Source organism: Macaca thibetana, chromosome 8 (genome assembly GCF_024542745.1).
Source record: "Macaca thibetana thibetana isolate TM-01 chromosome 8, ASM2454274v1, whole genome shotgun sequence".
NCBI classification, from domain to species: domain Eukaryota; kingdom Metazoa; phylum Chordata; class Mammalia; order Primates; family Cercopithecidae; genus Macaca; species Macaca thibetana.
Genome location: NC_065585.1, coordinates 59,266,880 through 59,288,007, shown reverse-complemented (window position 1 = coordinate 59,288,007; position 21,128 = coordinate 59,266,880). Strand labels below are relative to the sequence as shown.

At 48.2% G+C, this 21,128-nt stretch overlaps 2 protein-coding genes and 1 pseudogene across 3 annotated transcripts in view; 2 read left to right on the top strand and 1 right to left on the bottom strand.

Annotated features, from left to right (window-relative positions):
• Positions 1–21,128, bottom strand: part of RBIS (ribosomal biogenesis factor) — an 872,964-nt gene that overhangs the window by 387,108 nt on the left and 464,728 nt on the right. The gene's annotated exons all lie outside the window — the stretch shown is intronic.
• Positions 2,565–4,668, top strand: LOC126960664 (exonuclease GOR-like; annotated as a pseudogene).
• LOC126960663 (exonuclease GOR-like) lies at positions 11,925–20,955 on the top strand. The gene is given in 4 exon segments (XM_050800320.1): positions 11,925–13,789; positions 17,752–17,787; positions 17,790–17,976; positions 20,760–20,955. Coding segments are annotated over 4 exon segments (2,250 nt in total). The 5' UTR covers positions 11,925–11,958.

Sequence of the window (21,128 nt, the reverse complement as noted above, 5' to 3'; positions counted from 1 at the left end):
AGTTGTGAGAGAGATAGCGTTTTATCCCATTTTACAGATGAGGAAACTGAAGCACAAGTGTTAAGCAGTTTATCCGAGGTATCCTAGCTACAAGTCAGGTGCAGGCGCCTGGCTGCAGAGCCCTTGCTCTGTCCGCTGCACTACCTGACTTCCCAGGAGTATGTATGGTGAGAGTCAAAGTGGATTCTTCCACACAACCAACCAATTACAATGTCTGAATCAGTCAGGCGACTTCCACCTGGGCTCCAGGAGAGAAGGAATCATCACACCTCTCTAAATCCATGTTCCCATTTTGAATCTTCAATGAGAGATGAGACACTATGTAGCTAGTTTTGGTGGAGTGGCTGATTTTACACTTGTTTGTGTGGGTGTGTGTGTGTGTGCGTGCGTGTGTGTGTGTGTGTGTGTGTGTCTGTGTACCTCACTAAAGTAAACTGATAGTTTGAATGCTTACAATACCACTAATTTAATTTGTATATGTGAGCCCCCCACACCTATATACAAACACACCCTGTTCCAGAACAATGACTTAGTGAAGAACTGGATTTCCACTCTGTCACACAAACTGAGGAAAGCACTGAAGTAGGGCATTTCTGATTGATTTTACCGTTGCTGGAATTTTCTTTTCCTTTATAACATAGACTCCTTCTTTGGAGATTTCAAAAATAAAATATTTTTTTTTTATTGTGTGTTATTTCTTTTAATTTTCATAATTTATTTAAATTTAATTTTAAGTTGAAAATAAAAATTATATATGTTCATGGCATTCAACATGAGGTTTCATATATGTATACATTGTGGAATGACAAAATGGAGCTAATTAGCATACTCATTTTCTCACATACATATTTCATTGTGATGAGAACATGTTTACAATCTACACTTACAGCTGTTTTCAAGTATACAATGCTTAGTTATTAACTATAGTTGTCATGCTGTTCAGTAGATCTCTAGAACTATTCCTATCTGAAATTTTGTATTGTTTGACTAACATCTCCCGAGTCCCTCCACGGCCCCTGCCTCTGGTAACCACCTTGCTGCTCTCTACAAGCATGAGTTCAATTTTGTTAGATTCCACGTAGAAGTGAGATCATGCAGCATTTGTCTTTCTGTCTTTGCTCTTTACAACTTTGTCACGTATTTATTCATCTTTCCAGAGGGGGTCTCACTCTATCACCCAGGCTGGAGTACAGTGACACAAACACGGCTCACCATGGCCTCCACCTCCCGCGGTCAAGAGTTCCTCCCACTTCAGCCTCCTGAGTAGCTAATACCACAGGCGTCCACACCACACCTGGCTAATTGTTGTATTTTTTCTAGAGATGGGCTTCCTCCATGTTGCCCAGGTTGATCGCCAACTCCTGGGCTCAAGTGCTCCACCTGTCTTGGCATGCCAAAGAACCGGGATTAGAGGCATGAGCCACCGTGCCCGGCCTCGGCTTTATTTCACTCAGTATAACATCATCTAGGCTCATTCATGTTACAAATGACATGTTTCCCTTCTTTTTTTTTTAAATAGCATTCTATTGGATGTGTATGTCTTTTTTTTTTTTTTTTTTTTTTTTTTTTTTTTTGACAGAGTTTCCCTCCCGTCGCCCGGACAGGAGTGCAGTGGCATGATGTTGGCTCACTACATCCTCTGCCTCCCAGGTGCAAGCTGATCTGGGCACAATGGTGTTCATAGCCACTGCAGGATTCATCTTCAACATCTTCTCATCTCTTCTTAAAACAAGCTGTACCTTCGTCAACAGCTGATTTCTTCGGGGGACTCTCCTTATAAGCTTTACATAAAACATCAATGAATTCTTCATTCCTCCACCCAAGCTTCACCGTAAATTTGATGTTTGTTTTTGCTGCCATGTTAGCGGAATTCGTGTTGCTCTGATAGGAGTCCTTTTCAGTGGGTGTCTCATCCTTCTTAGTGCCTCAGAGTGGATCTGGTTCAGAAAGGTTATAACAAGTTAGTATAAGTTTGTTTTAGTGTAAAACAACTGAAATCCATGCAGAGATTTTTCACAACGTCCATTTTCTGTGAACCTTTTGAAGACCCCCTGTGTTGAACGTTGGCCATGTCCTTGGAGAGAAGTGGATGCCGTCCACTTCCTGTCCTCAAATTGCCCACAGTGCAGGAGTGCACAGAGCAGGGAAAGGCCACCCCAGTGAGGTCCTGCCCTCCAACGTGCAGCAGACTGCCGGCCCAATCCTGACTCCCTGGTGTGCTGTGTGGGCCAGAGCAAGCTGACGAACCTCCCTGAAGCTCAGTTTACTCCTCTGTAGCTCAGAACCAGTAGCCATGATAGGACTGCTGGGCAGGGACGGTTAATTAACTCAGGAAAAGCAACCTAGCTCCAAGGGTAGCAACCAGGAGTTCCAGTTGATTCCATCCGCAGACCCTCTGAGGCGTTCCCAAGCTGCGGTGTGGTGGAATATTAATTGGGTTTAGTGTGATTGGATTGAAGTGCCAATCTAATCAAGGAGAAGTCCCGCCCACTCTGCCCTGTGCCTATATAAAGGCGAGGCGCGGCGGCCGCGGCACTCACTGAAGCCCGCGAGTCCGCAGAGCAGCAGAGCCAGGCCAGTGCTCCAGAAGGCAGCAAGATGTTGAGAGCCACAGCTCCTTGCTGGTTCCCACCCGGATATCCCGAAGCTAAGAAGGTGGCCGAGGAGCTGGCCCTCGAGGCTCTAGAGCTCCCACTGCCCTCTCATCAGCCTGCCCGGAACTTCGGGCTCTGGGTGCCCCAGATGTACAACCAGGCCTCAGCGCTTGTGGGGATCCAGGCGGAGCCTCAGAATAGCGGTCCGGCCGTGGCCCCAGAGTGGCCCAAGATGGTGACGGAGGCGTGGTACTTCCCTGCGCAGAGGGCATCGGCCTGCCGGCTGCCAGCCGCCCCAAGGCTGACAGAGAGGCCCCCCGCAGTCCGCATCTCAGCCCCCAGGGAGAGGAAGAGGATCGCCCACTTTCCCAGCCCTTGCTTGGACACAGGTCCCACAGATGCCAAGAGAACCCTGGTGGCCAGCAGCCACCAACGCTCCGATGGCTCCAAGGTCGGCACACAGCCATGGAAGACGCACAACAGGTCAGGGATGGCATACAGGACCTCCACCACCGACAGCTCTAAGCGAATCGCCCCATCGTCCATCCTTACGGAGTCTGAAGAAACCCATCCTCCTCCGAAAGTCTGGGTGCCGAGTCCCCACCGTCATCCGCCGAGGCTATCTCCAACTGCTCACCAAAGAGTGTCTCCAGTTCTGCGCCTCCGAGCAGGAGGCGAAGGAGAAGGCGCTGAACGAGGAGAAGGTGGCCCACGACCGCAGCCCCAACAAGAACGTCTACCTGAATGTGGTGCTGAACGCCCTCAAGAGACTGAAGGGCCTGACCCCCAGCTCCATGCCCGGCCTCAGCAGGGCCGCTCTGTACAGCCGCCTCCAGGACTTCCTGCTCACTCGGGAGCAGCTCAAGGAGAACGGCTACCCCTTCCCGCACCCCGAGCGGCCCAGAGGCGCCGTCCTCTTCACTGCCCAGGGGAAGGGGCCAGGCGACTCCTCCCGCAGGGTCTGCTGCCGCTGTGGCACCGAGTACCTGGTGTCGCCTTCGGGCCGCTGTGTACGCGACCAGGTGTGTTACTACCACTGGGGGAGGGTCCGCTCCAGCCAAGTGGCCGGAGGCCGGCTTACCCAGTACACCTGCTGTGCAGCCGCTCCTGGCTCCGTGGGCTGCCAGGTGGCAAAGCAGCACGTGCGGGACGGCCGCAAGGAGAGCCTGGATGGCTTCGTGAAGACCTTCAAGAAAGAGTTTTCCAGAGACGCTTATCCCGGCATCTACGCCTTGGACTGTGAGATGTGCTACACCACGCACGGCCTAGAGCTGACCCGTGTCACCGTGGTGGACGCCGACATGCGGGTGGTGTACGACACCTTCGTCAAGCCCGACAACGAGATCGTGGACTACAACACCAGGTTTTCCGGCGTGACCGAGGCCGACGTCGCCCAGACCAGCATCACGTTGCCGAAAGTCCAAGCCATCCTGCTGAGCTTTTTCAGCGCCCAAACCATCCTCATCGGGCACAGCCTGGAGAGCGACCTGCTGGCCCTGAAGCTGATCCACAGCACCGTGGTGGACACGGCGGTGCCCTCTTCCCGCACTACCGGGGTTTCCCCTACAAGCGCTCCCTAAGGAATCTCACGGCCGACTACCTCGGACAGATCATCCAGGACAGCCAGGACGGGCACGACTCCTGCCAGGACGCAAACGCCTGCCTGCAGCTGGTGATGTGGAAAGTCCGAGAGCGCGCTGGGATCCAGCGAGGCCACCCGTCCGCCTCTCCCGCCGCCCTGGCCTGTCCTCAGACCCAGGCCTCTTCCACAACTGCGATCGCTCCCGAGAGCTAACCCAGTCCACCTGGCCGCAAACCGACAGAAACCGAAGCAGCCGGTTTTGCAGGAGAGGGCAAAAAGCCAAGACTAACCCCGACCCCGACTTCCAGTCCCCCGCGCGGCCCCTCGCGACTGTCCCCATCCCTCTGCCCCTCCCAGACCTCTATCCTTCCACCAATCGCCTCCCCCAGCCCCGAGCCCCCACTCCCAGGCCCCCGAGTCCCTGCCGGGGTCCCTCGCGACTGTCTCCATCCCTCTGCCCATCCCAGACCTCTGTCCTTCTTCCACCGCTAACCTCCCTCAGCCCACCTGGACTTCCTTGGTCTCTGAGAACAAAGCCAGCCCCCTGGCCCCCCAGCCTCCTGCCAGTCTTCCCTGCTGGGCGTCTTCCTCTTCTCTGGGGCTTTCGGAACCTCCCCTCCCCCACCCGAGCTTTCCCCCACCCCCGGGGGCTGGCACAGAATCAATGTCTCTAGGAATTTCAATCGTAAAAATAAAAGAATTTAAAAACAACGGCAAGGCATTTGCTCCTCCATGTGCCCTTACCTGTTTTTCTGTAGAGGCACCACGCTGAGGTGGGTGAAGCACTTGGGCTCTGGAATTACACATCTGGCTTCAAATTCAACTTCCACCACTTACTGGCTTTGTCATATTGGACAAAGGACGTTTTTGTGCTTCTACGTTTTTATCTTTAAAGCGTGATCATAAGGTCACGAGAAGGCATGAATGAAGCAACACATGGCAGGCCTTGAAACAATCGCACATAGTAGGTATTCGATTCATGTTAACTATGTTTCCTTCTTATAATGGCTTACATTGGGAAATCGTGAACACTGTATCATTAACCCTTGGAACAACCCAATGGGTAGGTAAATAAAGCTTAATTTTATACCTCAAGAGACCATGCGTCTTCACCTGCGCCAAATGCTCATGATTGTAAGGAGCACTGGTGGTTCGTTTATTATGTACTTGGTACTTTGCACCTATTAACCCAGTTAGTCCTCATAATAGTTGTGAGAGAGATAGCGTTTTATCCCCATTTTACAGATGAGGAAACTGAAGCACAAGTGTTAAGCAGTTTATCCGAGGTATCCTAGCTACAAGTCAGGTGCAGGCGCCTGGCTGCAGAGCCCTTGCTCTGTCCGCTGCACTACCTGACTTCCCAGGAGTATGTATGGTGAGAGTCAAAGTGGATTCTTCCACACAACCAACCAATTACAATGTCTGAATCAGTCAGGCGACTTCCAACTGGGCTCCAGGAGAGAAGGAATCATCACGCCTGTCTAAATCCATGTTCCCATTTTGAATCTTCAATGAGAGATGAGATACTAAGTAGCTAGTTTTGGTGGAGTGGCTGATTTTACACTTGTTTGTGTGTGTGTGTGTGTGCGCGTGCGTGTGTGTGTGTGTGTGTGTATGTGCACCTAACAAAAGTAAACTGATAGTTTGAATGCTTACAGTACCATTAATTTAATTTGTATATGTGAGCCCCAACACACCTGTATACAAACACACCCTGATCCAGAACAATGACTTAGTGAAGAACGGGATTTCCACTCTGTCACACAAATTGAGGAAAGCACTGAAGTAGGGCATTTCTGATTGATTTTACCATTGCTGGAATTTTCCTTTACAACATAGACTCCTTCTGTGGAGATTCCATAAATAAAGTCTTTTTTTTTTTATTGTGCGATAATTCTTTTAATTTTCGTAATTTATTTAAACTTTAAATTTTAATTTTAAGTTGAAAATATAAAAATTATATGTTCATGTCGTTCAACATGAGGTTTCATATATGTATACGTTGTGGAATGACAAAATGGAGCTAATTAGCATACTCATTTCCTCACATACATATTTCATTGTGATGAGAACATGTTTACAATCTACACTTACACGTGTTTGTGTGGGGGTGTGTGTGTGTGCGTGCGTGCGTGTGTGTGTGTGTGTGTGTGTGTACCTCACTAAAGTAAACTGATAGTTTGAATGCTTACAGTACCATTAATTTAATTTGTATATGTGAGCCCCCACACACCTATATACAAACACACCCTGTTCCAGAACAATGACTTAGTGAAGAACTGGATTTCCACTCTGTCACACAAACTGAGGAAAGCACTGAAGTAGGGCATTTCTGATTGATTTTACCGTTGCTGGAATTTTCTTTTCCTTTATAACATAGACTCCTTCTTTGGAGATTTCAAAAATAAAATATTTTTTTTTATTGTGTGTTATTTCTTTTAATTTTCATAATTTATTTAAATTTAATTTTAAGTTGAAAATAAAAATTATATATGTTCATGGCATTCAACATGAGGTTTCATATATGTATACATTGTGGAATGACAAAATGGAGCTAATTAGCATACTCATTTCCTTATATACATATTTTATTGTGATGAGAACATGTTTACAATCTACACTTACAGCTGTTTTCAAGTATACAATGCTTAGTTATTAACTATAGTTGTCATGCTGTTCAGTAGATCTCTAGAACTATTCCTATCTGAAATTTTGTATTGTTTGACTAACATCTCCCGAGTCCCTCCACGGCCCCTGCCTCTGGTAACCACCTTTCTGCCCTCTACAAGCATGAGTTCAATTTTGTTAGATTCCACGTAGAAGTGAGATCATGCAGCATTTGTCTTTCTGTGCTTGCTCTTTACAACTTTGTCACGTATTTATTCATCTTTCCAGACAAGGTCTCACTCTGTTACCCAGGCTGGAGTACAGTGACACAAACACGGCTCACCATGGCCTCCACCTCCCGCGGTCAAGAGATCTTCCCACTTCAGCCTCCTGAGTAGCTAATACCACAGGCGTCCACACCACACCTGGCTAATTGTTGTATTTTTTCTAGAGATGGGCTTTCTCCATGTTGCCCAGGTTGATCACGAACTCCTGGGCTCAAGTGCTCCACCTGTCTTGGCATGCCAAAGAACCGGGATTAGAGGCATGAGCCACCGTGCCCGGCCTCGGCTTTATTTCACTCAGTATAACATCGTCTAGGCTCATTCATGTTACAAATGACATGTTTCCCTTCTTTTATTTTTAAATAGCATTCTATTGGATGTGTATGTCTTTTTTTTTTTTTTTTTTTTTTTTTTTGCCAGAGTTTCCCTCCCGTCGCCCGGACAGGAGTGAAGTGGCATGATGTTGGCTCACTACATCCTCTGCCTCCCAGGTGCAAGCTGATCTGGGCACAATGGTGTTCATAGCCACTGCAGGATTCATCTTCAACATCTTCTCATCTCTTCTTAAAACAAGCTGTACCTTCGTCAACAGCTGATTTCTTCGGGGGACTCTCCTTATAAGCTTTACATAAAACATCAATGAATTCTTCATTCCTCCACCCAAGCTTCACCGTAAATTTGATGTTTGTTTTTGCTGCCATTTTAGCGGAATTCGTGTTGCTCTGATAGGAGTCCTTTTCAGTGGGTGTCTCATCCTTCTTAGTGCCTCAGCGTGGATCTGGTTCAGAAAGGTTATAACAAGTTAGTATAAGTTTGTTTTAGTGTAAAACAACTGAAATCCATGCAGAGATTTTTCACAACGTCCATTTCCTGTGAACCTTTTGAAGACCCCCTGTGTTGAACGTTGGCCATGTCCTTGGAGAGAAGTGGATGCCGTCCACTTCCTGTCCTCAAATTGCCCACAGTGCAGGAGTGCACAGAGCAGGGAAAGGCCACCCCAGAGAGGTCCTGCCCTCCAGCGTGCAGCAGACTGCCGGCCCAATCCTGACTCCCTGGTGTGCTGTGTGGGCCAGAGCAAGTTGACGAACCTCCCTGGAGCTCAGTTTACTCCTATGTAGCTCAGAACCAGTAGCCATGATAGGACTGCTGGGCAGGGACGGTTAATTAACTCAGGAAAAGCAACCTAGCTCCAAGGGTAGCAACCAGGAGTTCCAGTTGATTCCATCCGCAGACCCTCTGAGGCGTTCCCAAGCTGCTTTGGTGTGGTGGAAAATTAATTGGGTTTAGTGTGATTGGATTGAAGTGCCAATCTAATCAAGGAGAAGTCCCGCCCAAAGGGCAAAAAGCCAAGACTAACCCCGACCCGGACTCCCAGTCCCCCGGAGTACCTACCGCGGCCCCTCGCGACTGTCCCCATCCCTCTGCCCCTCCCAGACCTCTATCCTTCCACCAATCGCCTCCCCCAGCCCCGAGCCCCCACTCCCAGGCCCCCGAGTCCCTGCCGCGGTCCCTCGCGCCTGGCCCCATCCCTCTGCCCATCCCAGACCTCTGTCCTTTTTTCCACCGCTAGCCTCCCTCAGCCCACCTGGACTTCCATGATCTCTGAGAACAAAGCCAGCCCCCTGGCCCCCCAGCCTCCTGCCAGTCTTCCCTGCTGGGCGTCTTCCTCTTCTCTGGGGCTTTCGGAACCTCCCCGCCCCCCCCCCCGCGCTTTCCCCCCCCCCCGGGGGCTGGCACAGAATCAATGTCTCTAGGAATTTCAATCGTAAAAATAAAAGAATTTAAAAACAACGGCAAGGCATTTGCTCCTCCATGTGCCCTTACCTGTTTTTCTGTAGAGGCACCACGCTGAGGTGGGTGAAGCACTTGGGCTCTGGAATTACACATCTGGCTTCAAATTCAACTTCCACCACTTACTGGCTTTGTCATATTGGACAAGGGACGTTTTTGTGCTTCTACGTTTTTATCTTTAAAGCGTGATCATAAGGTCACGAGAAGGCATGAATGAAGCAACACATGGCAGGCCTTGAAACAATCGCACATAGTAGGTATTCGATTCATGTTAACTATGTTTCCTTCTTATAATGGCTTACATTGGGAAATCGTGAACACTGTATCATTAACCCTTGGAACAACCCAAGGGGTAGGTAAATAAAGCTTAATTTTATACCTCAAGAAACCATGCGTCTTCACCTGCGCCAAATGCTCATGATTGTAAGGAGCACTGGTGGTTCGTTTATTATGTACTTGGTACTTTGCACCTATTAACCCAGTTAGTCCTCATAATAGTTGTGAGAGAGATAGCGTTTTATCCCATTTTACAGATGAGGAAACTGAAGCACAAGTGTTAAGCAGTTTATCCGAGGTATCCTAGCTACAAGTCAGGTGCAGGCGCCTGGCTGCAGAGCCCTTGCTCTGTCCGCTGCACTACCTGACTTCCCAGGAGTATGTATGGTGAGAGTCAAAGTGGATTCTTCCACACAACCAACCAATTACAATGTCTGAATCAGTCAGGCGACTTCCACCTGGGCTCCAGGAGAGAAGGAATCATCACACCTCTCTAAAATCCATGTTCCCATTTTGAATCTTCAATGAGAGATGAGACACTATGTAGCTAGTTTTGGTGGAGTGGCTGATTTTACACTTGTTTGTGTGGGTGTGTGTGTGTGTGTGTGTGCGTGTGTGTGTGTGTGTGTGTGTGTGTCTGTGTACCTCACTAAAGTAAACTGATAGTTTGAATGCTTACAATACCACTAATTTAATTTGTATATGTGAGCCCCCCACACCTATATACAAACACACCCTGTTCCAGAACAATGACTTAGTGAAGAACTGGATTTCCACTCTGTCACACAAACTGAGGAAAGCACTGAAGTAGGGCATTTCTGATTGATTTTACCGTTGCTGGAATTTTCTTTTCCTTTATAACATAGACTCCTTCTTTGGAGATTTCAAAAATAAAATATTGTTTTTTTTATTGTGTGTTATTTCTTTTAATTTTCATAATTTATTTAAATTTAATTTTAAGTTGAAAATAAAAATTATATATGTTCATGGCATTCAACATGAGGTTTCATATATGTATACATTGTGGAATGACAAAATGGAGCTAATTAGCATACTCATTTTCTCACATACATATTTCATTGTGATGAGAACATGTTTACAATCTACACTTACAGCTGTTTTCAAGTATACAATGCTTAGTTATTAACTATAGTTGTCATGCTGTTCAGTAGATCTCTAGAACTATTCCTATCTGAAATTTTGTATTGTTTGACTAACATCTCCCGAGTCCCTCCACGGCCCCTGCCTCTGGTAACCACCTTGCTGCTCTCTACAAGCATGAGTTCAATTTTGTTAGATTCCACGTAGAAGTGAGATCATGCAGCATTTGTCTTTCTGTCTTTGCTCTTTACAACTTTGTCACGTATTTATTCATCTTTCCAGAGGGGGTCTCACTCTATCACCCAGGCTGGAGTACAGTGACACAAACACGGCTCACCATGGCCTCCACCTCCCGCGGTCAAGAGTTCCTCCCACTTCAGCCTCCTGAGTAGCTAATACCACAGGCGTCCACACCACACCTGGCTAATTGTTGTATTTTTTCTAGAGATGGGCTTCCTCCATGTTGCCCAGGTTGATCGCCAACTCCTGGGCTCAAGTGCTCCACCTGTCTTGGCATGCCAAAGAACCGGGATTAGAGGCATGAGCCACCGTGCCCGGCCTCGGCTTTATTTCACTCAGTATAACATCATCTAGGCTCATTCATGTTACAAATGACGTGTTTCCCTTCTTTTTTTTTAAATAGCATTCTATTGGATGTGTATGTCTTTTTTTTTTTTTTTTTTTTTTTTTTTTTTTTTGACAGAGTTTCCCTCCCGTCGCCCGGACAGGAGTGCAGTGGCATGATGTTGGCTCACTACATCCTCTGCCTCCCAGGTGCAAGCTGATCTGGGCACAATGGTGTTCATAGCCACTGCAGGATTCATCTTCAACATCTTCTCATCTCTTCTTAAAACAAGCTGTACCTTCGTCAACAGCTGATTTCTTCGGGGGACTCTCCTTATAAGCTTTACATAAAACATCAATGAATTCTTCATTCCTCCACCCAAGCTTCACCGTAAATTTGATGTTTGTTTTTGCTGCCATGTTAGCGGAATTCGTGTTGCTCTGATAGGAGTCCTTTTCAGTGGGTGTCTCATCCTTCTTAGTGCCTCAGAGTGGATCTGGTTCAGAAAGGTTATAACAAGTTAGTATAAGTTTGTTTTAGTGTAAAACAACTGAAATCCATGCAGAGATTTTTCACAACGTCCATTTTCTGTGAACCTTTTGAAGACCCCCTGTGTTGAACGTTGGCCATGTCCTTGGAGAGAAGTGGATGCCGTCCACTTCCTGTCCTCAAATTGCCCACAGTGCAGGAGTGCACAGAGCAGGGAAAGGCCACCCCAGTGAGGTCCTGCCCTCCAACGTGCAGCAGACTGCCGGCCCAATCCTGACTCCCTGGTGTGCTGTGTGGGCCAGAGCAAGCTGACGAACCTCCCTGAAGCTCAGTTTACTCCTCTGTAGCTCAGAACCAGTAGCCATGATAGGACTGCTGGGCAGGGACGGTTAATTAACTCAGGAAAAGCAACCTAGCTCCAAGGGTAGCAACCAGGAGTTCCAGTTGATTCCATCCGCAGACCCTCTGAGGCGTTCCCAAGCTGCGGTGTGGTGGAATATTAATTGGGTTTAGTGTGATTGGATTGAAGTGCCAATCTAATCAAGGAGAAGTCCCGCCCACTCTGCCCTGTGCCTATATAAAGGCGAGGCGCGGCGGCCCGCGGCACTCACTGAAGCCCGCGAGTCCGCAGAGCAGCAGAGCCAGGCCAGTGCTCCAGAAGGCAGCAAGATGTTGAGAGCCACAGCTCCTTGCTGGTTCCCACCCGGATATCCCGAAGCTAAGAAGGTGGCCGAGGAGCTGGCCCTCGAGGCTCTAGAGCTCCCACTGCCCTCTCATCAGCCTGCCCGGAACTTCGGGCTCTGGGTGCCCCAGATGTACAACCAGGCCTCAGCGCTTGTGGGGATCCAGGCGGAGCCTCAGAATAGCGGTCCGGCCGTGGCCCCAGAGTGGCCCAAGATGGTGACGGAGGCGTGGTACTTCCCTGCGCAGAGGGCATCGGCCTGCCGGCTGCCAGCCGCCCCAAGGCTGACAGAGAGGCCCCCCGCAGTCCGCATCTCAGCCCCCAGGGAGAGGAAGAGGATCGCCCACTTTCCCAGCCCTTGCTTGGACACAGGTCCCACAGATGCCAAGAGAACCCTGGTGGCCAGCAGCCACCAACGCTCCGATGGCTCCAAGGTCGGCACACAGCCATGGAAGACGCACAACAGGTCAGGGATGGCATACAGGACCTCCACCACCGACAGCTCTAAGCGAATCGCCCATCGTCCATCCTTACGGAGTCTGAAGAAACCCATCCTCCTCCGAAAGTCTGGGTGCCGAGTCCCCACCGTCATCCGCCGAGGCTATCTCCAACTGCTCACCAAAGAGTGTCTCCAGTTCTGCGCCTCCGAGCAGGAGGCGAAGGAGAAGGCGCTGAACGAGGAGAAGGTGGCCCACGACCGCAGCCCCAACAAGAACGTCTACCTGAATGTGGTGCTGAACGCCCTCAAGAGACTGAAGGGCCTGACCCCCAGCTCCATGCCCGGCCTCAGCAGGGCCGCTCTGTACAGCCGCCTCCAGGACTTCCTGCTCACTCGGGAGCAGCTCAAGGAGAACGGCTACCCCTTCCCGCACCCCGAGCGGCCCAGAGGCGCCGTCCTCTTCACTGCCCAGGGGAAGGGGCCAGGCGACTCCTCCCGCAGGGTCTGCTGCCGCTGTGGCACCGAGTACCTGGTGTCGCCTTCGGGCCGCTGTGTACGCGACCAGGTGTGTTACTACCACTGGGGGAGGGTCCGCTCCAGCCAAGTGGCCGGAGGCCGGCTTACCCAGTACACCTGCTGTGCAGCCGCTCCTGGCTCCGTGGGCTGCCAGGTGGCAAAGCAGCACGTGCGGGACGGCCGCAAGGAGAGCCTGGATGGCTTCGTGAAGACCTTCAAGAAAGAGTTTTCCAGAGACGCTTATCCCGGCATCTACGCCTTGGACTGTGAGATGTGCTACACCACGCACGGCCTAGAGCTGACCCGTGTCACCGTGGTGGACGCCGACATGCGGGTGGTGTACGACACCTTCGTCAAGCCCGACAACGAGATCGTGGACTACAACACCAGGTTTTCCGGCGTGACCGAGGCCGACGTCGCCCAGACCAGCATCACGTTGCCGAAAGTCCAAGCCATCCTGCTGAGCTTTTTCAGCGCCCAAACCATCCTCATCGGGCACAGCCTGGAGAGCGACCTGCTGGCCCTGAAGCTGATCCACAGCACCGTGGTGGACACGGCGGTGCTCTTCCCGCACTACCGGGGTTTCCCCTACAAGCGCTCCCTAAGGAATCTCACGGCCGACTACCTCGGACAGATCATCCAGGACAGCCAGGACGGGCACGACTCCTGCCAGGACGCAAACGCCTGCCTGCAGCTGGTGATGTGGAAAGTCCGAGAGCGCGCTGGGATCCAGCGAGGCCACCCGTCCGCCTCTCCCGCCGCCCTGGCCTGTCCTCAGACCCAGGCCTCTTCCACAACTGCGATCGCTCCCGAGAGCTAACCCAGTCCACCTGGCCGCAAACCGACAGAAACCGAAGCAGCCGGTTTTGCAGGAGAGGGCAAAAAGCCAAGACTAACCCCGACCCCGACTTCCAGTCCCCCGCGCGGCCCCTCGCGACTGTCCCCATCCCTCTGCCCCTCCCAGACCTCTATCCTTCCACCAATCGCCTCCCCCAGCCCCGAGCCCCCACTCCCAGGCCCCCGAGTCCCTGCCGGGGTCCCTCGCGACTGTCTCCATCCCTCTGCCCATCCCAGACCTCTGTCCTTCTTCCACCGCTAACCTCCCTCAGCCCACCTGGACTTCCTTGGTCTCTGAGAACAAAGCCAGCCCCCTGGCCCCCCAGCCTCCTGCCAGTCTTCCCTGCTGGGCGTCTTCCTCTTCTCTGGGGCTTTCGGAACCTCCCCTCCCCCACCCGAGCTTTCCCCCACCCCCGGGGGCTGGCACAGAATCAATGTCTCTAGGAATTTCAATCGTAAAAATAAAAGAATTTAAAAACAACGGCAAGGCATTTGCTCCTCCATGTGCCCTTACCTGTTTTTCTGTAGAGGCACCACGCTGAGGTGGGTGAAGCACTTGGGCTCTGGAATTACACATCTGGCTTCAAATTCAACTTCCACCACTTACTGGCTTTGTCATATTGGACAAAGGACGTTTTTGTGCTTCTACGTTTTTATCTTTAAAGCGTGATCATAAGGTCACGAGAAGGCATGAATGAAGCAACACATGGCAGGCCTTGAAACAATCGCACATAGTAGGTATTCGATTCATGTTAACTATGTTTCCTTCTTATAATGGCTTACATTGGGAAATCGTGAACACTGTATCATTAACCCTTGGAACAACCCAATGGGTAGGTAAATAAAGCTTAATTTTATACCTCAAGAGACCATGCGTCTTCACCTGCGCCAAATGCTCATGATTGTAAGGAGCACTGGTGGTTCGTTTATTATGTACTTGGTACTTTGCACCTATTAACCCAGTTAGTCCTCATAATAGTTGTGAGAGAGATAGCGTTTTATCCCATTTTACAGATGAGGAAACTGAAGCACAAGTGTTAAGCAGTTTATCCGAGGTATCCTAGCTACAAGTCAGGTGCAGGCGCCTGGCTGCAGAGCCCTTGCTCTGTCCGCTGCACTACCTGACTTCCCAGGAGTATGTATGGTGAGAGTCAAAGTGGATTCTTCCACACAACCAACCAATTACAATGTCTGAATCAGTCAGGCGACTTCCAACTGGGCTCCAGGAGAGAAGGAATCATCACGCCTGTCTAAATCCATGTTCCCATTTTGAATCTTCAATGAGAGATGAGACACTATGTAGCTAGTTTTGGTGGAGTGGCTGATTTTACACTTGTTTGTGTGGGTGTGTGTGTGTGCGCGTGCGTGTGTGTGTGTGTGTGTGTGTATGTGCACCTAACAAAAGTAAACTGATAGTTTGAATGCTTACAGTACCATTAATTTAATTTGTATATGTGAGCCCCAACACACCTGTATACAAACACACCCTGATCCAGAACAATGACTTAGTGAAGAACGGGATTTCCACTCTGTCACACAAATTGAGGAAAGCACTGAAGTAGGGCATTTCTGATTGATTTTACCATTGCTGGAATTTTCCTTTACAACATAGACTCCTTCTGTGGAGATTCCATAAATAAAGTCTTTTTTTTTTTATTGTGCGATAATTCTTTTAATTTTCGTAATTTATTTAAACTTTAAATTTTAATTTTAAGTTGAAAATAAAAATTATATGTTCATGTCGTTCAACATGAGGTTTCATATATGTATACGTTGTGGAATGACAAAATGGAGCTAATTAGCATACTCATTTCCTCACATACATATTTCATTGTGATGAGAACATGTTTACAATCTACACTTACACGTGTTTGTGTGGGGGTGTGTGTGTGTGCGTGCGTGCGTGTGTGTGTGTGTGTGTGTGTGTGTACCTCACTAAAGTAAACTGATAGTTTGAATGCTTACAGTACCATTAATTTAATTTGTATATGTGAGCCCCCACACACCTATATACAAACACACCCTGTTCCAGAACAATGACTTAGTGAAGAACTGGATTTCCACTCTGTCACACAAACTGAGGAAAGCACTGAAGTAGGGCATTTCTGATTGATTTTACCGTTGCTGGAATTTTCTTTTCCTTTATAACATAGACTCCTTCTTTGGAGATTTCAAAAATAAAATATTTTTTTTTTATTGTGTGTTATTTCTTTTAATTTTCATAATTTATTTAAATTTAATTTTAAGTTGAAAATAAAAATTATATATGTTCATGGCATTCAACATGAGGTTTCATATATGTATACATTGTGGAATGACAAAATGGAGCTAATTAGCATACTCATTTCCTTATATACATATTTTATTGTGATGAGAACATGTTTACAATCTACACTTACAGCTGTTTTCAAGTATACAATGCTTAGTTATTAACTATAGTTGTCATGCTGTTCAGTAGATCTCTAGAACTATTCCTATCTGAAATTTTGTATTGTTTGACTAACATCTCCCGAGTCCCTCCACGGCCCCTGCCTCTGGTAACCACCTTTCTGCCCTCTACAAGCATGAGTTCAATTTTGTTAGATTCCACGTAGAAGTGAGATCATGCAGCATTTGTCTTTCTGTGCTTGCTCTTTACAACTTTGTCACGTATTTATTCATCTTTCCAGACAAGGTCTCACTCTGTTACCCAGGCTGGAGTACAGTGACACAAACACGGCTCACCATGGCCTCCACCTCCCGCGGTCAAGAGATCTTCCCACTTCAGCCTCCTGAGTAGCTAATACCACAGGCGTCCACACCACACCTGGCTAATTGTTGTATTTTTTCTAGAGATGGGCTTTCTCCATGTTGCCCAGGTTGATCACGAACTCCTGGGCTCAAGTGCTCCACCTGTCTTGGCATGCCAAAGAACCGGGATTAGAGGCATGAGCCACCGTGCCCGGCCTCGGCTTTATTTCACTCAGTATAACATCGTCTAGGCTCATTCATGTTACAAATGACATGTTTCCCTTCTTTTATTTTTAAATAGCATTCTATTGGATGTGTATGTCTTTTTTTTTTTTTTTTTTTTTTTTTGCCAGAGTTTCCCTCCCGTCGCCCGGACAGGAGTGAAGTGGCATGATGTTGGCTCACTACATCCTCTGCCTCCCAGGTGCAAGCTGATCTGGGCACAATGGTGTTCATAGCCACTGCAGGATTCATCTTCAACATCTTCTCATCTCTTCTTAAAACAAGCTGTACCTTCGTCAACAGCTGATTTCTTCGGGGGACTCTCCTTATAAGCTTTACATAAAACATCAATGAATTCTTCATTCCTCCACCCAAGCTTCACCGTAAATTTGATGTTTGTTTTTGCTGCCATTTTAGCGGAATTCGTGTTGCTCTGATAGGAGTCCTTTTCAGTGGGTGTCTCATCCTTCTTAGTGCCTCAGCGTGGATCTGGTTCAGAAAGGTTATAACAAGTTAGTATAAGTTTGTTTTAGTGTAAAACAACTGAAATCCATGCAGAGATTTTTCACAACGTCCATTTTCTGTGAACCTTTTGAAGACCCCCTGTGTTGAACGTTGGCCATGTCCTTGGAGAGAAGTGGATGCCGTCCACTTCCTGTCCTCAAATTGCCCACAGTGCAGGAGTGCACAGAGCAGGGAAAGGCCACCCCAGAGAGGTCCTGCCCTCCAGCGTGCAGCAGACTGCCGGCCCAATCCTGACTCCCTGGTGTGCTGTGTGGGCCAGAGCAAGTTGACGAACCTCCCTGGAGCTCAGTTTACTCCTATGTAGCTCAGAACCAGTAGCCATGATAGGACTGCTGGGCAGGGACGGTTAATTAACTCAGGAAAAGCAACCTAGCTCCAAGGGTAGCAACCAGGAGTTCCAGTTGATTCCATCCGCAGACCCTCTGAGGCGTTCCCAAGCTGCTTTGGTGTGGTGGAAAATTAATTGGGTTTAGTGTGATTGGATTGAAGTGCCAATCTAATCAAGGAGAAGTCCCGCCCAAAGGGCAAAAAGCCAAGACTAACCCCGACCCGGACTCCCAGTCCCCCGGAGTACCTACCGCGGCCCCTCGCGACTGTCCCCATCCCTCTGCCCCTCCCAGACCTCTATCCTTCCACCAATCGCCTCCCCCAGCCCCGAGCCCCCACTCCCAGGCCCCCGAGTCCCTGCCGCGGTCCCTCGCGCCTGGCCCCATCCCTCTGCCCATCCCAGACCTCTGTCCTTTTTTCCACCGCTAGCCTCCCTCAGCCCACCTGGACTTCCATGATCTCTGAGAACAAAGCCAGCCCCCTGGCCCCCCAGCCTCCTGCCAGTCTTCCCTGCTGGGCGTCTTCCTCTTCTCTGGGGCTTTCGGAACCTCCCCTCCCCCACCCGAGCTTTCCCCCACCCCCGGGGGCTGGCACAGAATCAATGTCTCTAGGAATTTCAATCGTAAAAATAAAAGAATTTAAAAACAACGGCAAGGCATTTGCTCCTCCATGTGCCCTTACCTGTTTTTCTGTAGAGGCACCACGCTGAGGTGGGTGAAGCACTTGGGCTCTGGAATTACACATCTGGCTTCAAATTCAACTTCCACCACTTACTGGCTTTGTCATATTGGACAAGGGACGTTTTTGTGCTTCTACGTTTTTATCTTTAAAGCGTGATCATAAGGTCACGAGAAGGCATGAATGAAGCAACACATGGCAGGCCTTGAAACAATCGCACATAGTAGGTATTCGATTCATGTTAACTATGTTTCCTTCTTATAATGGCTTACATTGGGAAATCGTGAACACTGTATCATTAACCCTTGGAACAACCCAAGGGGTAGGTAAATAAAGCTTAATTTTATACCTCAAGAAACCATGCGTCTTCACCTGCGCCAAATGCTCATGATTGTAAGGAGCACTGGTGGTTCGTTTATTATGTACTTGGTACTTTGCACCTATTAACCCAGTTAGTCCTCATAATAGTTGTGAGAGAGATAGCGTTTTATCCCATTTTACAGATGAGGAAACTGAAGCACAAGTGTTAAGCAGTTTATCCGAGGTATCCTAGCTACAAGTCAGGTGCAGGCGCCTGGCTGCAGAGCCCTTGCTCTGTCCGCTGCACTACCTGACTTCCCAGGAGTATGTATGGTGAGAGTCAAAGTGGATTCTTCCACACAACCAACCAATTACAATGTCTGAATCAGTCAGGCGACTTCCACCTGGGCTCCAGGAGAGAAGGAATCATCACACCTCTCTAAATCCATGTTCCCATTTTGAATCTTCAATGAGAGATGAGACACTATGTAGCTAGTTTTGGTGGAGTGGCTGATTTTACACTTGTTTGTGTGGGTGTGTGTGTGTGTGCGTGCGTGTGTGTGTGTGTGTGTGTGTGTGTGTGTCTGTGTACCTCACTAAAGTAAACTGATAGTTTGAATGCTTACAATACCACTAATTTAATTTGTATATGTGAGCCCCCACACACCTATATACAAACACACCCTGTTCCAGAACAATGACTTAGTGAAGAACTGGATTTCCACTCTGTCACACAAACTGAGGAAAGCACTGAAGTAGGGCATTTCTGATTGATTTTACCGTTGCTGGAATTTTCTTTTCCTTTATAACATAGACTCCTTCTTTGGAGATTTCAAAAATAAAATATTTTTTTTTTTATTGTGTGTTATTTCTTTTAATTTTCATAATTTATTTAAATTTAATTTTAAGTTGAAAATAAAAATTATATATGTTCATGGCATTCAACATGAGGTTTCATATGTGTATACATTGTGGAATGACAAAATGGAGCTAATTAGCATACTCATTTCCTTATATACATATTTTATTGTGATGAGAACATGTTTACAATCTACACTTACAGCTGTTTTCAAGTATACAATGCTTAGTTATTAACTATAGTTGTCATGCTGTTCAGTAGATCTCTAGAACTATTCCTATCTGAAATTTTGTATTGTTTGACTAACATCTCCCGAGTCCCTCCACGGCCCCTGCCTCTGGTAACCACCTTTCTGCTCTCTACAAGCATGAGTTCAATTTTGTTAGATTCCACGTAGAAGTGAGATCATGCAGCATTTGTCTTTCTGTGCTTGCTCTTTACAACTTTGTCACGTATTTATTCATCTTTCCAGACAAGGTCTCACTCTGTTACCCAGGCTGGAGTACAGTGACACAAACACGGCTCACCATGGCCTCCACCTCCCGCGGTCAAGAGTTCCTCCCACTTCAGCCTCCTGAGTAGCTAATACCACAGGCGTCCACACCACACCTGGCTAATTGTTGTATTTTTTCTAGAGATGGGCTTTCTCCATGTTGCCCAGGTTGATCACGAACTCCTGGGCTCAAGTGCTCCACCTGTCTTGGCATGCCAAAGAACCGGGATTAGAGGCATGAGCCACCGTGCCCGGCCTCAGCTTTATTTCACTCAGTATAACATCATCTAGGCTCATTCATGTTACAAATGACATGTTTCCCTTCTTTTTTTTTTAAATAGCATTCTATTGGATGTGTATGTCTTTTTTTTTTTTTTTTTTTTTTTTTTTTTTTGACAGAGTTTCCCTCCCGTCGCCCGGACAGGAGTGCAGTGGCATGATGTTGGCTCCCTACATCCTCTGCCTCCCAGGTGCAAGCTGATCTGGGCACAATGGTGTTCATAGCCACTGCAGGATTCATCTTCAACATCTTCTCATCTCTTCTTAAAACAAGCTGTACCTTCGTCAACAGCTGATTTCTTCTGGGGACTCTCCTTATAAGCTTTACATAAAACATCAATGAATTCTTCATTCCTCCACCCAAGCTTCACCGTAAATTTGATGTTTGTTTTTGCTACCATTTTAGCGGAATTCGTGTTGCTCTGATAGGAGTCCTTTTCAGTGGGTGTCTCATCCTTCTTAGTGCCTCAGGATCTGGTTCAGAAAGGTTATAACAAGTTAGTATAAGTTTGTTTTAGTGTAAAACAACTGAAATCCATGCAGAGATTTTTCACAACGTCCATTTCCTGTGAACCTTTTGAAGACCCCCTGTGTTGAACGTTGGCCATGTCCTTGGAGAGAAGTGGATGCCGTCCACTTCCTGTCCTCAAATTGCCCACAGTGCAGGAGTGCACAGAGCAGGGAAAGGCCACCCCAGAGAGGTCCTGCCCTCCAGCGTGCAGCAGACTGCCGGCCCAATCCTGACTCCCTGGTGTGCTGTGTGGGCCAGAGCAAGTTGACGAACCTCCCTGAAGCTCAGTTTACTCCTATGTAGCTCAGAACCAGTAGCCATGATAGGACTGCTGGGCAGGGACGGTTAATTAACTCAGGAAAAGCAACCTAGCTCCAAGGGTAGCAACCAGGAGTTCCAGTTGATTCCATCCGCAGACCCTCTGAGGCGTTCCCAAGCTGC